This window comes from Diabrotica virgifera, chromosome 10 (assembly GCF_917563875.1).
Source record: "Diabrotica virgifera virgifera chromosome 10, PGI_DIABVI_V3a".
Lineage (NCBI taxonomy): Eukaryota > Metazoa > Arthropoda > Insecta > Coleoptera > Chrysomelidae > Diabrotica > Diabrotica virgifera.
The window spans coordinates 127,060,913-127,078,897 of record NC_065452.1 but is presented as its reverse complement, the minus strand read 5'-3'; the positions used below and the strand labels follow the sequence as shown (position 1 = coordinate 127,078,897).

Below are 17,985 nucleotides of genomic sequence, written 5' to 3'. Positions count from 1 at the left end.
GCCATTTTCGCAAAAGTTATAGCAATTTTTTATTTTTGAAATTTTAGTCTTATTTTGCAATTTCCGAAGCAAAAAATGATCGGACCAAAATTCAAAAAGTGCCATTTTAAACCGTGGCTCATCTACTACAAGAAAAATATTATAAATAAGATATTTAATTACCCTATTTTTACCTGTAGCGATTTAAACGAAAAACCTGCCATTTTTGACCCTTACTTGTTAATAACTAAGTTTCTCGACCGAACTGTGACGGTCATTTTTGTATTCATAATGTATTAGGTATATATAGTGTGACCAACTAGTCCGAAATATCCGGGACATGGCCCGAATTACGAAATCGTGTCCCGGCGTCCCGGACAAGGCTTCCGGGCCTTCCGAATTTTCAACGTTTTGGTAAAATTCTATTTTGACATTTTGAATAAGTTATTCTTCTAAGAATTCACATAAAATTGAATTAGTGGGACAAAAGTCAACAATTTCTAGAGTGTAATACTAATTCATCGCAAGACAGATATGATTTTAAGAATCGAGCAATGTAACCAATGCATATATTTTGTTCGTTGAGGTAAATTTAAATTATGAATGGATTGATTTTTAAAGGCGTTCTTCTCATTTTTAAGCAAATTCAATCGTTCGACAAATATGATAGTAAGAAGTAATCAACGTAAAAATGATCTGAAGCTATTTTCTTGTGGCATGTTAGACAATTATATTTTTGATGGGATTAAGCCACAATTGGTTGTAATGATAATTTAATTTTTTATATTAACCTAAGGTTATATTTACATGGAAATCCAACATCAGTTGATTTTTGAATTTTTCCTTTTTTGAGAACGATTTCCGGATTAGAAACAACCAACATTACAACCAATTATGGCTTAATCCCATCAAAAATATCACTGTCAACATAAAAATGTTAAATAATCAATAAAATAATGATACTAAAGTTCTATATTTAAAAAAAAAATGGCCTGATTTTCATTAAAAGTCCCGGACTTCAGGTATCTTTTTCAGCCTTGTCCCGAATTCGACTGCATTGGAATTGGTCACACTAGGTATATAGTACCCAAAAAATCCATTTGCAACCTGGCTGCTCAAGTGTCCCGACAAAAACCTTATTTCTGTGGACTATATGTCTATGTTTAAATCATAGACGTAAATATGCATAGACTGAGCATAGTAAAGCTGCGAGGGTATCATTTAAATCGTCCTCTCCTACCGTGTCTGCACTCCCACTTAGTATCTCGATACAATGTGCTAGAAAGAGATAGTACCAATCAATCAAAGATCTTGTGAAGAAGCGCGGCCGGTATGCTAAGGCTATTCATATTTACGTCTATGGTTTAAATAGGATATTGGGGATATTGCTTTTAGGTTATGGTAGGTTAGGTTAAAATAAAAACATAACTTTTGTATTAATACATTTTAAATGTTTAGATTTACATAAATACGGATTCTTCACGATTTAACAGTTACTAGACAAAACTATAATAAATATAAATAACTGTAACCTCGATATTAAGATGTATGGTTATCATATTAGCCACTTCAATCACAAGTTGCAGCTAGACATGTTCATGATATAAGAGATAAATAAACATGTTTAAACCAAAAATGAATAACCATTTTCAATGTGTTGAATAACATGTTTAAAGTTTAAACCCAATATTGATTCTTCCGCAAAAGAATGCTGCTGTTGGATGGACAAGGCATTGGCTCTGGTACCTCTGGCTCATCAAGGACCTCACTCCAGTCATCCATTTGATCATCCACTCCATACGGGTAGAACATATGGGGCGACTCTAGTTCAATTTTAGCCAATGGAGTTACTTTGCAATGAGGCACTATACTTAGAGGTGTAAAATCGGATGAAAAGTCTGATGTGAATTCGGCGGAGACTTCTGGAGTAAAATCTGTTGTAAAAACTGGCGCGAAGTCTGCCGAGACATCAGTTGTAAAAGAAATTGGAAATTCGGATGTAAACTCGACTGCGTATTCATCTGGTAACGATTCTCTTAAGGATGGCGATGATGTCATAAGTCTATCAGGTGGACGGGGTAGTGGTATAGGTTGAACGCAATGTTCTTCTTTACTTATGTGATTATCTACTGATCGACACTTAATAACCACGATCACTGCTATGCCCAAAATTACTATTCCTACTGCCATACTCACTAAAAATAAACATATTATTTAGAGATTAAAAGTACTGCCGTAATCACTAAAAATAAATTTATCAAGCTGAAAATGCGAGCATTATCAGAACGAAAACTTTGTTTATTTACGTATTTTAATTCATAATACATATATGGAAAATTGCTATTTTGAAAAGTTGTGTAGAATTAAAAATTATATTTTAATGTGCAATTATATCATTCTAATTTAAATGTGAACTATAAAGGAATAAAGGTACTTTACTCTTGATCGAAATTTATATTTTTATATATGTACCTCGAATAAAATTAATAAAATTTGATATATGATGGTTGCATCATAAATCTTAGACCATGAAGACCTTTTTATGAAGAATAACTTTTCTTCGTCAAATTAAAAATAAAAGAGTTATAAATGAAAATGTTGTTGGTATCCATAATTTGAGAAAAATCTTCAAATATTTTTTTCCATTAGAAGGATGTAATTGCACATATCAGACCATAATTTTTTATTCCAAACAACATTTCATATAGTCGGTTTGCTAAACTCAGACACAAATGGCTAGTGACTTTAGTCAGTAATTTTAGCAATTTGGCAAAAAAATAATTACTAAATAGTTAATAATTACTAAATAATTAGTAATCTTGCCAATTTTGGCAAAATTGACAAAAAACAAAAAAATTGCCTACTAAAATCACTAGCCAGTTGTGTCTGAGTTTAGCGAACCGACTATAATAACAATTTTCATTTCATAACAAATGGAACAGTCCATTTATCATTAGGTACTCCCATTAAAGGGGAGGCCGTATACTCGTATAAACCGTTTAAAATTGTTAATAAATTATTGCTTTCAAAATATACTCAAATTGTATTTTTGAACAGCGTATTTATTTTATATAATTAAATTCACTATCAAATGTCATTGATATTTTATTTAAAATTTAGTTTGACATTTACGAAGTGTCAAACTCAAATAATGTAAATAACCTATGCTTTGCTTAACAAATTCAGATTAAAAAACTAGCCGACTTACTAGCAACGATTTCAGCTGACGTTTAGTGTGTCGGCAGAAAATAAAAGGATTGTGACGTCACATTTTAGACTTTGAGGTCGATTATCTCGAAGACAGTTAGAGATATCGAAATGCCGTTTTCAGCTTTGGATTCAGCAGACAAAACTACAGATTCATACAAAAGAATTCATCGATAAATCTGCTCTAAGTATTGCAGGAGCGGCAACGCAATAACACACAGACTTTGCGAATTTATAAACGAAAAGTATTCGTTGAAAAGAAGCAGACTATAGCTGCTAGAAAGGGGAATACCAAGAAAATTAGTGGAGCTAACTTAAATGTTAAGTCTTAGTTATGAGTGTGACAGACTCATATTCACAGGTAAAGGTAGGAAACAGAACATCGATACCAGTTAGTATAATATCAGGACTTATCACCGTTGCTATTCAATTTGGCCCTAGAATATGCAATAAGTAAAATATCGTTTGAGCTGACAGGGGATTTGCGAATCGAAGATCAAAACTATTGCTGGCCTTTGCTGATGATCTACGAGTACATGCAGTCGCTCATTCTACAAGAGACGTGAGAGATGTGTTTTCAGAACTCGAGGAAGAAACAGGTTATCTGGGCCTTCGAATAAATGAAGAGAAGACGAAATACATGCTCGGAACCAAAAATCCAAGACCAAAAGTTAGACAGAACATAACTATTAATGACCACAACTTCGAAGTAGTGAAAGAGTTTAAATATCTGGGAGCATTAATCACAGATGACAACCACTTAGAAAAAAGGAGCTCAGCAAGGATAGCTGGACAGAATAGACCATTATACTCCCTATCGTCATTATTAAGATCTAAGCTGCTAAAAAGAAAATCTAAATTAAGACTGTACATGTCAATTATTCGCCCAGTTGTTACATATGGAAGTGAAACATGGACTCTACATCAACGAGAAATAAATAAGCTGCTGGTGTTTGAAAGGAAGGTTCTCAGAACGATATTTGGTCCTCAAAAGGATGAATTGACAGTATGGTATTGAAAACATCGTCAGACATATAAAAGCTAACCGTATACGATGGGCCATGTGGTAAGATCAGAGGAAGACAAGAGTGTTAAAGACAGTATTTTTTCAAAGACCAGACGGTAGAAGATCAGTAGGCCGTCCTAGAAAAAGATGGAAAGATGATGTTGAAGGCGATTTGTCTAGGATTGGAGTACAACAATGGGAAATGGAGGCGCAAGATTGTAGAAGATCGAGGGCTATTATTATAGTGGAGTTGTAAAAAACCAGTCAAGAAAGAAAGAAAATTTAGAGATTATACAGGGTGTCAAAGTTAAACTTTTATTTTATTTATTTTTGAATATTTCCTGACAGGCATGGGACAACAACACGAAATTTGGTAAGTGGTGCTGGTATTATACAATCTACTAAACTGTGTTAAACAAACGTTTCTGGCTACTACCAGAGGCGTACGACGGGGGAACATGAATGGTTGACCCTTCCCAAATTCTACGCCACTGGCGGAATTTCTATTTTAGTGCAATTTTTGGATTCTCCAATACTTTCTATGTAAAAAATATACTCTTCATTCGTAACGATAAAGCCATTAGTTTTCGAGATATTTGAAGCTAAAAACGAAGGAGCATAATACAATAATCAATATAAGTGTGCCTTTTCATTTTTAGCTTCAAATATCTCGCAAACTAATGACTTTATCGTGACGAATGAAGAGTATATTATTTGCCTAGAAAGTATTGGAGAATCTAAAAATTATGCTAAAATAGCAGTTTTATCAGTGGCGTAGAATTTGGGAAGGGTAAACCATTCACTTTCCCCTGTCGTACGCCTATGGTATTAACTACAAACGATTATTTAATATAATTTAGTAGGGTGTACAATACCTACACTTTCTGCCAAGTACCATAAGGATATGTCAAATAGTTTTATAGTACCGAGCACACGTAGTTCTTAAAGGTTTAAATAAAGAATAAATTATTAAAAAAAAGAATACTTTAAAATAATTTGACATATCTGTGTGATACTTGGCAGAAAGTGTAGACACTGTACACCCTACTAAATTATGTTAAATAATCGTTTCTGGCTACTACCAGAGGCGTACGACATGACAGGGGAAAGTGAATGGTTGACCCTTCCCAAATTCTACGCCAATGATGAAACTGCTATTTTAGCATAATTTTTAGATTCTCCAATACTTTCTATGCAAATAATCCAGGGGTGGCCAAACTGTGGCTCGCGAGCCTCATGCGGCTCTTTGAATGATAATTTGTGGCTCTCAATAAATGTGCCAGAATTAGTTTTAATTTTTGTGTTTCAAAATATCTTTAATTCCTGACAATAAATATAAAATCCTCCCCTTATCACCGTTGCTATTCAATTTGGCACTAGAATATGTACCTAATAAGTAAAATATCATCTGAGCTGACTCCCCTGTTTGTGAATTAAGGATCAAAAAATCAAAACTATTGTTGGCCTTTGCTGATGATATAGGTGCATTCGCTCATTCTACAAAAGACGTGAGAGGGGTGTTTTCACAACTCGAGGAAGAAACAGGTAGTCTGGGCCTTCGAATAAATGAAGAGAAGACGAAATGCATGCTAGTAACCAAAAATCCAAGACCAAGAGTTAGGCAGAAAATTACTATTAATGACCATAACTTCGAAGTAGTAAAAGAATTGAAATATCTAGGAGCGGTAATCACATATGATAACCACATATAAAAAGACGTTTCAGCAAGGACAGCTGCGTGAAATAGAGCATTATACTCACTATCATCATTGTTAAGATCTAAGCTGCTAAAAATACAATCTAAATTAAGACTGTACATGCCAATTATTCGCCCAATTGTTACAAAATATGGAAGTGAAACATGGACTCTACATCAGCGGGAAATAAATAAGTTGCTGATATTTGAAAGCAAAGGCTCTCAGAATGATATTTAGTCCTCAAAGAAATGAATTGACAGGAGAGTGGAGAAGGTGCCTCAAAAATGAATTGGTGACTGTGTGTGGTAGGTACTGAAAACATCATCAGACATATCAATAAGATGGGCAGGTCATGTGGTAAGATCAAAGGAAGACAGAGTGTTGAAGACAGTGTTTTTGAAAGACGGTAGAAGATCAGTAGGCCTTCCCAGAAAAAGATTATTATTTGCATATTTGAAACAACGATGTGAACCGTTTTATTTCACTTTAAAATTCGTGAAATCAAACACTGAGAGAAAAATTTAATACCTTTTTACACTTTTTAAATAATTGTTTAATTGCGGCTCGCGAAAAATTCCAAATTTCGAAAAATGGCTCAGATTATCAAGGAGATTGGCCACCCCTGTATATACTCTTCATTCGTAACGATAAAGTCATTAGTTTTCGAGATATTTGAAGTTAAAAATGAAAAGGCACACTTATTTTGATTAATGTATTATCGAGGGGTTCGAGCGAAAACCCGATAACTAACAAAACCATTGTTTAGAGATAATCACGATTAAAGATTTTAGGAAGTTTGAAGAAGATTTAAAATCGTCATAGGAAGTTTTATCAAATATTTGTTATAGCCAAATGGTACAGAATTTAATATTTAGTTAGAATAATTTATTTTAAGCTTAATTTATAAAAAGGTATTTACAAAAAAAAATGATATTTATCGGGTTTTACCTCGTTGAATGAGTATAACATTTGATTTTATTGGTTTTTATTTTTAATTTTTTTAACTATAAAATAAAAGTTAACTGTATATTATTCCAACAAAAGTCTTCTGATTCTTCTCCCATCATTAGGTCTGGAATTCGATCTACGTATAAGTACCGGTTTTTAAATTTGTTATTCAAGCATGCACCTCTTCTGGAAAAATATTTTCTTGGACCATCTTTATCAAATCCGTTTTCTTGGAAGGGTACTTCACTTATTGGGAGGGTACTTTTATATAACTTTGGTAAATTTCCCGGAGTTGGTAAGTCTATGGTTGCTTTTTGGGATGAAATTTGTTTTTGCCTTTTAGGGTGTAGAGTAGGAGTTTTTCTTTAATTTAAACCAATATCTTCTGATATTTTTATTAACTGGTTTCCGTTTTCCGCGATAGTCTTCTTTAGAATATCATCCAGTAGAATCACTGTTAGCTACAGCATTCATTATATCATCTGAGAATATACACAGAGTTTTTGTAAAAAACTTTTAACACACTGGAATTTATTCATGGTAAGCTAGTCCTTTCTTTGGGAAGTTTTAGGGACAAGTGTAGTCCTAATTAGTTTGACAGTTATATTGTACAATATAAATTTTTTTTTAGACTAGACTACTACTACTAACTACTAGACTCCAGTAATTTCTACAGAGTTTGTTTCAATAGTCTTCAGACAACTTTTCAGTACACTTAAATTTAAATTGACTACAATTGATTTGCTGTGGTACCTTGGAAGCTCTGAGTTTTCATTAAAAATATGGGCCCCATTCTAACCGTTTTTTTTTTTGTTTTCGTAATATTCAATTTTAAATTTACGCCATCTTTTATTGGGGTTTCGCAGGAAAAAATGTGCTGAAATTTAATAAACTATCATAATCTAAAATTCTTTATCGGATTTTTGCATGAATATACTTTGTCAAAATGAACAATTTTGTAATCTTTATCTCCGATAGAACATTTTATGGAATTATTAATGGGAGACAACAACGAAATAGAAAATGACAGGGAGGAGTACAATTTAAATGAACAACAAGATAATGATGACATAACATACGAAGAATATAGGGAAGCAATTTTAAAATTAAAAAATGGCAAGGCTGCAGGACACGATAATATTAAGGCTGAGCTAATTAAATATATGGAAGGAGAAGGATTACAGTTACTATGGAAAATCATAAGGAGCTGCTGGCATACCGGATGCATACCTAGAGACTGGACTCTTGCCACTATTCTACCATTACACAAAAAAGGTGATAAACATAAGTGTTCTAACTACAGGGGAATATCATTGTTGGTAGTTGCTAGTAAAATCTACGAAATAATACTAGAGAAAAAGCTGCGAGAAAATATCGAGGCCACACTGGATGACAGCCAATGCGGCTTTAGGCCAGGGCGAGGTACAACCGATCTCATATTCACGGTGAGACAGTTATCAGAAAAAGCCCTACAACTAGAGACCGACCGATTAATCGGCTTCGGCATCGGCTTCGGCCACCTTCGGCCAATATTTAAACCTTCGGCCAAAATTCGGCTTCGGCCAAAACGAAGCCGAAGGTTTCGCCGAAGGTGGAATAATAAAGTTTTCTGAGTATACACTAACTATACTATATAAATAATCTCTAAACAATATGCTTCGGCGAGCCTTTGATACTTTGAATAGTATTTACACCCTATTTTATACCCTAATAAACTAAAACGTTTTACAAACTTTCAGGTAGTAGGTAGGATATAAATTTTAACAATAGGCCAAGATGCCTCAAAGATCTTCATTTGAATATTTCTCACGTAGTAAAATTCTGAGGAACTATAATAATTTTATTGTATTTGTTAAAACTCAAGATTACTGGTATTTTGACTACCTAAATATTAATGGCAAAACATCGACCATAGACTATCCCTACTATAAATGCAAATATTTAGTCACCTTCGGCTTCGGCTTCGGCCGAAGGTATCCTTCAGGCCGAACTTCGGCATCGGCTTCGTCTTCGGCCAAAAAAATCACATTCGGTCGGTCTCTACCTACAACATAACAGTAAGTTGTTTCTATGTTTTGTGGACTTGGAAAAAGCATTTGATCGGGCGCCACGTAACAAGATCTGGGAAATATTAAACCGTAGAAATGTGAAACCGAAGTTAATCCAAGCAATAAAGAGTATATATAAATGTACACGTAATAATGTAAGAACGAAAAATCGCTCATCTCTAGAATTCTACACAAGGACAGGTGTAAGACAAGGTGGTGTTCTGAGTCCTTTGTTATTCATCACTCTAATGGACGAAATTGCAAAAGAATGCAGGGGTGAGGTAAAAAGAATTAGGGTAGGGGTGTATAAACTTCAACAAGTTCACGTGTCAGAGTTGATATATGCCGATGACCTGGTAATTGTGGCAAAATCAGAAAAAGACTTGCAAGTGAATGTAAATGTTTGGAATGAAGCCTTTAAGACATTTGGGATGAAAATAAATATTGAAAAAACAGAAGCTTTAGTAATATCGAAAACTCAAGAAAATATAAATGTAAAGCTGAATAATGAGACCATTACACAAGTAGAGGACTTCAAGTATTTAGGATCAACAATGAATGGACAAGGAAATATAGAACCAGAAATAAACAGCAGGGTAATGAGTGCAACAAAATTGTACTATGCGCTAAATAAAAGTTTTATTAGGAAGAAAGAAGTAAGCCTGAAAACAAAAATGAAAGTGTTCCAAACTGTATACGAGCCGGTGCTACTCTACGGTAGTGAAACGTGGACAATGAATGACAACATCCGTAGTAAAATTCAAGCATGCGAAATGCGATATTTACGTGCGGTATCCGGGGTAACCAGACGTGATCGTATAAGAAATGAAGACATACGTGAAAGGTGCGGTATTGGAAGGACCTTAGACAGACTTGAAACGAAACAGTTATCGTGGTTCGGACATATGACGAGAATGGGTGAAGGTAGAACTGTAAAGAGGGTATGGAAAGCGGCATCCGACAACAAACGAAGAAGAGGCAGGCCAGCAAGAACGTGGAACGCAGATATTGGAAAGGCTTGCGTAAAAAAGAATATTGGGTGGAGAGAAGCAGAAAGACTAGCTACTGACCGAAAGGCATGGAGACGTCTGATTTCTCCACTTACCTCGACACCGTAAGGTACAAGAGGACGGCTTAAGTAAGTAAGTATCTCCGATAAAATTAATTATCAGTTTTTAACTTAAAAATATTTGTAATAAAATTAAGTAAGTAAGTATCTCCGATAAAATTAATTATCAGTTTTTAACTTAAAAATATTTGTAATAAAATTAAGTAAGTAAGTATCTCCGATAAAATTAATTATCAGTTTTTAACTTAAAAATATTTGTAATAAAATTAGTAACTTTACACAGGAAAAAGAAAATAAATGATTCTACCGGATTCTCATATTATAAATATGTTTACAACAAAGTATTTTTATCAGTAAAGTTATATATCGGTTTGGTGTTATTTAAAAATATGAGTTACTGGTTTTTACCATGTTTGGTTTTTATTAGTTATTGTGCTTAAAAATGTTAATAGCAAGTAATAACATTTACCAGTGGTAGGAGACGTGTTTTTACTACAGCAGAAATAAAAATACCGGATTTCATAATTTTGGTATTTATCGGGTTTTCGCTCGAACCCCTCGTTATGCTCCTTCGTTTTTAGCTTCAAATATCTCGAAAACTAACAGCTTTATCGTTACGAATGAAGAGTATGTTTTTTACATACAAAGTATTGGAGAATAAAAAATTGCACTAAAATAGCAATTCCGCCAGTGGCGCAGAATTTGGGAAGGGTCAACCATTCACGTTCCCCCGTCGTACGCCTCTGGTAGTAGCCAGAAACGTTTAACATAATTTAGTAGATTGTACAATACCAGCACCACTTACCAAATTTCGTGTTGTTGTCCCATGCCTGTCAGGAAATATTCAAAAATAAATAAAATAAAAGTTTAACTTTGACACCCTGTATTTCGGTTATCAACTTTTGTACTAGGGTAAGTTAGCTTAAATAGACCTATTTTAAGCTCAGGAATCGAAGGTTAAGCTATGGCCCATTCTTTACCAAACACCCTGTATATTATTGCTGTTGAATTGTGTTAGGAATATGGGATAATAAATAAGAATCGCAACACAACGAAAATTAAAGAAGTGTAGGAAACACTTAAAAATGTATTAAATTATCACTGGGGGCTTTGACGATCAATAAATGTGTAAGAGCATATACTTACCAATTAATAAATAGTCTTTGGTCATATTTGGACTGGCCAAATACAGCCCGCCTTCATGACTGGCAGGATCACTTGGTCCTGGGAGTGTGGAGAAGATGTCATTACCTAAAGGTGACTTGACTACTATTTTCAACTCTCCTACTGCCGGTTGTACTATATTAGCAGCCAAGATAAAAACCATTCTGTCTAGAAAACTATATTTTGGTACATCAGTTTCCTTTACTATAAAAAATATTAGGCCACTTTGTATGTCCTCGTGAGAAAAGCTTGAAACTGCTATATCAAGAATATTTCTCTTTTCTCCAGAACTTCTTATAATCTTTCTTACTTCACCATGTTTGGGATGGTTGATGATTGTATAGCGAGGATTACCATTAGTTAGTTTGGCTAGAGGTGAAGCGTTTAAAGAATTCAGAGTCAATCGAGTTGTCTCTCCGGCCTTTGTAGTCAAATTATGTATGTGCATAAACGGCTTAACTCTAATGACTACTTCTACACAATCTCCAAAAGAATTCCCACCAGAAAAGATTTCTCCATTCACAGAAAAACTGTCATTAGAGACGCTCATATCAGTCTGCAGGTACATAATTTTTCCGTTTATTAAATCTGCATAAGAAAAATAGGTTAAGTTCGCTTGGTTATCTTTGTACAGTAAGCCATATTTTGGCGGCCTCTTCAAAGAAAACTCGACCTTATTTTTATCAGCATTAGTGTTAATGAAGAACTGTTGTTCTGATAGGATAATATCATAGGATCCTTGCAGTAAATTAACGACCATACCAGCTTTGACACTGATATTGATTGGAGAAACTATAACATTAAACAAATTAAACTGTGGTCTAAATTTTCCATCCCAAATTCTAAACGGAAACGAGTCTTTTAAAGAGCTTCCATTATGGACATAGTACAGTTTGTTGTTGTCAATATCAGCTTGTGTGAATGAAGTTACTGATATATTTTCTAGTACCAGTTTTCCGTGGGATGGTCCCGAGATGACATCATATTTAAGTTTTTCTGGTGGGGTATCGGCATCTTCTGTCGCTAAGTCATGTCTTGTTATAGTGCGATTTTCTCCTTGTACTACTACCAGACTTGGAGCTGGTGTTACCAATACAAAGGGTTGATCGTTCACGGGGTTTACTATTATAGGAACTGTTACGTTGCATAAAGTAATTGGCCCTGGAATCAGATACAACGAAAAGTAGATATTATCTCCCAACGTGTCAGAATGATCGTGTTCGTAGTAAACCTGACCGGACTCTAGTTGCAGCTGCGTGAAGGTTGTCACATTCCGATTCTGTTGAGAGTAGACTTGGCCGTGCTGAGGAGGTAGAGCAGATGCGTGAATTATAGGAGAACGAAGTCCTGCGTGACTTTCTAGGAACGTTACTACTCCGGACATGTTTAACGGTATTGTTATTGTACCTCCTTCGTCTACATACAGTTTTGGTATATTCATATAAGCGTCAAGTCCACCAGACGATACAGAAATATCAATTCTAAATAGCTAAAACAAAATAAAATAATTAATAAAATAATGAACGTATACTATAGTTACTATACTATTAAGTTCAGAACCAGAGTAAGGCATTAAGCCAAGCGTCCACAGCACAGACCCGCATCGTATGCAACGGATTTTAGTTTGCCTTACAATGATTGCCTATAATGCGATCCGTACGATGCGGATCAGTGGACGCGGTTACATAAGTTTCTGTACAAGGCAAACTAAAATCCGTTGCGTACGATGCGGCTCTGTGGATGCTTGTCTTTAATAGTCTAAGAGCTAGTGAACCCTCCGAGTAACGGTCTTCCTGTAAGGCTAGACATTTGTATAGTGATAATTCATAGCACACCAAGGATAAAAACCATGACCTGGCAGGCATCAGCCCTGCACGTGTATCTACCAGGTGAATCGAAAAGTGCATAGTTTAGGGGGTAAAATAAACTTTCTCCCGTAAAGTTTAAATTTAAGTATGTGTTTGAGTAAGTCATTTAGAAGAAATGTGTACAATGACAGGCGATCCTGAACAGTATAAGACGAGGGGAAAGATTAGGGGTTTTTCCTAAAATTATTATTTTTGCATCGAACAAAATTTTTTAGGGTTTTTGAATCATTCCAAACAGAAAAGGTCTTTAGTGACTTTTCTCTTAGGTTAATAGTTTTTGACATATAAGCCATTAAAAATTTACAAAACCGCGAAATCGGCCATTTTTAACCCTGAATCGGACATTCAACTGAAAATTTCAATGTTGCCAGGGTAAACATCGATTGGTGAAATCCCGAAGAGTTTTTTGCAGCAATATAATATCGAAAATCCCCTTGCTTTTTAATTGCTAATCAAGGGGGCGCGACACTGTAGTGTAAGTGAGGAGGTTTGAGTTTGCATAAATTCATTATCTCGAGAATGGGCAAATTTGAAGAGAAATTCTCAGACAGGTCGATTTTTATTTTTAAATTAGGGCTTTTTGGCATATATATAATACTAGTGACGTCATCAATCTGGGAGTGATGACGTAATCGATGATTTTTTTAAATGAGAGTAGGTGTTGTGTGATAGCTCATTTGAAAGGCTATTTAATTCTCTATTCAGTAATATAAACATTAACATACTGATTTATACAAGGTGTACAAAATTTTTTTTTATTAAATTAATTTACACAAAAAGAAAAAAAAATTGGTACACCCTGTATAAATAATTATGTTAAGGTTGATATCGCTGAATAGAGAATTAAATAGCCTTTCACATGAGCTATCACACAACCCCTACTCTCATTTTAAAAAATCATCGATTACGTCATCACGCCCAGATGGATGACGTCACTAGTATTATATATTCCAAAAAGTCCTAATTTAAAAATAAAAAACGACCTGCCTGAGAATTTCTCTTCAAATTGCCCATTCTCGAGATAATGAATTTATGCAAACTCAAACCTCCTCACTTACACTACAGTGTCGCGCACCCTTGATTAGCAATTAAAAAACAAGGGGGTTTTCGATATTATATTTAAAAAAACTCTTCGGGATTTCATCAATCGATGTTTAAAGAATATCTACCCACCTTGGCAACATTGAAATTTTCAGTTAAATGTCCGATTCAGGGTTAAAAATGGCCGATTTCGCAATTTTCAAAATTTTTAGTCGCTTATATAACAAAAACTATTAACCTAAGAGAAAAATCACTAAAGATCTTTTTTGTTTGGAATGATTCAAAAAACCTAAAAAAACTTTGTTCGATGCAAAAAAAAAATAATTTTAGGAAAAACCCCTAATCTTTCCCCTCGCCTGACAAGGTCTAATGCTGTTCAGAATAATCGCCTGTCATTGTACACATTTCTTCTAAATGACTTACTCAAACCCATACTTAAATTTAAACTTTACAGGAGAATGTTTATTTTTCCCATAAACTATGCATTTTTCGATTCACTTGGTAGATACACGTACAGGGCTGATGCCTGCCAGGTCATGGTTTTTAGCCTTGGTGTGCTATGAATGAATTATCACTATACAAATTTTTAGCCTTACAGGAAGACCGTTACTCGGAGGGTTCACTAGCTCTTAGACTATAACATACCCACCCACAAGACAGGAAATAATGGATGACATGAAAATACTGAAGAATCATGAAGCCCCAGGTATTGACAACATACCAGCTGAAATTCTTAAAATTGGAGGATACACATGATAGATAGATTTCATAAACTAATAGACAGATCGATGACTGCAACACAGAAAAAATTCCAGGATACTGGAAAAGGGCATTTAATTGCCCAATCCACAAGAAGGGAGGCAAATTCAGCTACAAAAACTATAGAGGCAGATTGTTACTTCGTGTGAGGTATAAGGTGTTTTCCACCTACCTCTACTGAAAGTATACTTTTCCGGACCTGATTGTAGGGAGCAAAGTTGTACTTTTCCTCCCTAGGGAGGAAAATATTTTTCCTCCCTAGGGAGGAAAAGTAAAAGTGACGTCATGGTATTTTATTCGTGAAATATAACTTATTGACGACAATATCTATTTTCTATTACGTAAGTATCTATACATTTTTACGTTTATTTAAAAACACTTTGTATTTTGCAGAATGGTAAAAAACAGTAAATTGTTATTCTGATTTAACAATGTTTACATTAATAATTTCACTTATATTTGACAGTTGACAGTTATATTGTACCTACTTGTTAGTTTTAGTTCTAATAAATTTTGTTGGTTAGTTACATAAATAAATTAAGTAAAAATGAAAAAATGACTTGTTATTTGAGGAAGGTGGAAAAACCATATGTATAACATGGGAGTAAAGTGCCTTTTCCTCCCTTGAATGATTACTGCCCTCCGCTACGCGTCGGGCAGTAAACTTCATTCTCGGGAGGAAAAGTAGCACTTTCCTCCCTTGTTATACAAATAGCTATTACGTGGATCATAACCAGGAGAATAAGTCACTTCACACAGCCAATCATTGGAGAATACCAGGATGGTCTACTATTGACTAGCTATTCAATGTAAAACAAATATTAGATAAAACTTGGGAGCACAATATAGGGCTTTTCATTCACAGTCATTTGTTTCGACCTTCTGAGCCCTGATTCTAATTCATTCCGACAGTCGCAATTTCATTTCGACACCGCCATGACAGCCGCAGAGATAGCGATTCTTATTCATTTCGATATTAGTTACAACTGGGGATATTTACCTCATCATGTTGACACTGCTTAGAATTTGGGTTGGCGCTCCGGTCTATTGGAATTTGTTGATAGTCTGGGAAAATTATCGAAAAAATGCCATTTTTGGGAAAAAATATTTACCAGCTATTTTATTGCTAAAATCGAATCTTAAGATTGCATATATTAGTAATATGGGGTATGACAAGTCCGCAGAAAGTGTGTTATTTTATTTATAAACAAATTAGCACTCCTAAATCTACTTTTTTTTTTTTTCAATTAGTGCTCTGTAACTCCAAGATTTTTCCTTTGAGCCAAAAACACTCAAATAAAAATTCACCGTAATTTAGTTCTGCACAAAGTTATTTTTTTTCCGATTTCCTTCAACAAAAATTTTACTCAGAAAATCTGAGTTTTCCCAAAAAATCTGCAATTTTCAATTAAAATTTTAGGGAAGTACCTAATTATTTATCAATAATTAAATAATTGATGGCATGAAAGATTTATTATAGTAGATTATACAGAGGGGCTAAATTATGGAATAAATTCATTTCTTTAAAACGGACGATTTTGGAGCAAAATCCCGAAAGAGGTCGATTTTTATTTTTAAATTACAATTTTTTGGCATATATTTCATACTAGTGACGTCATCCATCTGAGCGTGATGACGTAATCGATAATTTTGTTAATGGGAATAGGGGTCGTGTGGTAGGTCATTTGAAAGGGCGTTCAATTCTCTATTCAGTAATATAAACATTAATATCATTAGGTATTTATACAGGGTTGCCAAAAAATAACTTTTGAATTAAATTAATTGGCGCAAAAAGAAGAATGTATGTAATTTATTTAACTCAAAATACATTGTACTGCTGTCAGAAAAGAGAAAAAAAGGTTTATTTCACAAATAAACATTTCTTTTCGCTTAAATTAAATCACAAACAGCCTCCCTCCTACCTATTGGCAGTTTGAACATTTAATTTAAGCTAAAAGCAATGTTTATTTGCAAAATAAACATTTTTTTCTATTTTCTGACAGCAATAGAATGTATTTTGAGTTAAATAAATTACATGCATTGTTCTTCTTGCGTCAATTAATTTAATTCAAAAAAATGTTTGGCCTCCCTGTATAAATAATGATATTAATGTTTATAATACTGAATAGAGAATTGAACGCCTTTGTAAATGAGCTACAACACGAACCCCTATTCCTATTTAAAAAATAATCGATTACGTCATCACGCTCGGATGGATGACGTCACTAGTTTGAAATATATGCCAAAAAATTTAATTTAAAAATAAGAATCGACCTGTTTCGGGATTTTTCTCTAAAATCGTCCATTTTAGAGAATATGAATTTATTCCATAATTTAGCCCCTCTCTGTATTGGGACCGTGCAAGTTCGGAAAAGCGACCTCTATTTCTACGCTCTGTACTTTTATTCGCACTTTTAATTATATTGGCCAATTATATTAGTCCTGGTTGCTGGATAATCGTCAAGGCCATAGTCCAAAAGAATAATAAGAAGAAAAAAATAAGATACAGGTTATATTATGCAAACGTAAACAATTGTATGTAGTAAATAAATTAGTTATTAAAATGCAGTACTGCAAGCAAAATACAATTAATTAAATTTACCTTTACATAATAATTGCATATCATATCAATATTGTGGAGCAATATATAATTTTTCTGCTTCAATGACAGAAGGTATGAAATATACGTCAATTTGACAATTTCAATTGACAATATGAATTATTTAAGACAGTTGCAATATTTCTCCGCGACTCGCGCACGGTCGTTTCTCGTTTCCCTTCCAAGTACTTGCACACCGCGAATATCGGGAGACCGGCGACAATCTAACCAATAGTTTAGCAATAATTAAAATGTTAATTAAAAAATTTCGGTCGAAATAATAACCAGAAAGATTATGATACACCAGAATAACTATGATTTTCGTATAAAAAAGCACTATACCTATTCAACGTACCTTACAGGATTGAAATTGGACCATTTGAGCGGTCTCAGGAATGTTATAAAGAAACAATTTTTTGGCTTATAAACAAATAGAACCCCTCAGAAAATATTAGATTAAATTAAATTAAGTTAACGCTGTTGAAAAGGGCACGGCTTCTGTGCCCTTTTCGAAGAAAAAAAAGTTGAATTGCGAGAAGTGATTCCAGGTAAAACCGGTCAAATTTGACCGGCATTTGCGACAACAGGATTTTAATCTTT

General features: G+C 34.1%; 1 protein-coding gene across 1 annotated transcript in view; it reads right to left on the bottom strand.

Moving 5' to 3' along the window:
- Positions 1–1,408: 1,408 nt before the first annotated feature.
- Positions 1,409–17,985, bottom strand: part of LOC126878629 (chondroitin sulfate proteoglycan 4) — a 114,082-nt gene continuing 97,505 nt past the window's right edge. Inside the window, exons 11-12 of the mRNA XM_050641454.1 lie at positions 11,101–12,607; positions 1,409–2,174 (exon numbers count right to left, since the gene is read on the bottom strand). Of these exons, the coding sequence (XP_050497411.1) occupies positions 1,657–2,174; positions 11,101–12,607 (2,025 nt within the window). The 3' untranslated portion in view covers positions 1,409–1,656. The remainder of the gene's footprint in view (positions 2,175–11,100; positions 12,608–17,985) is intronic.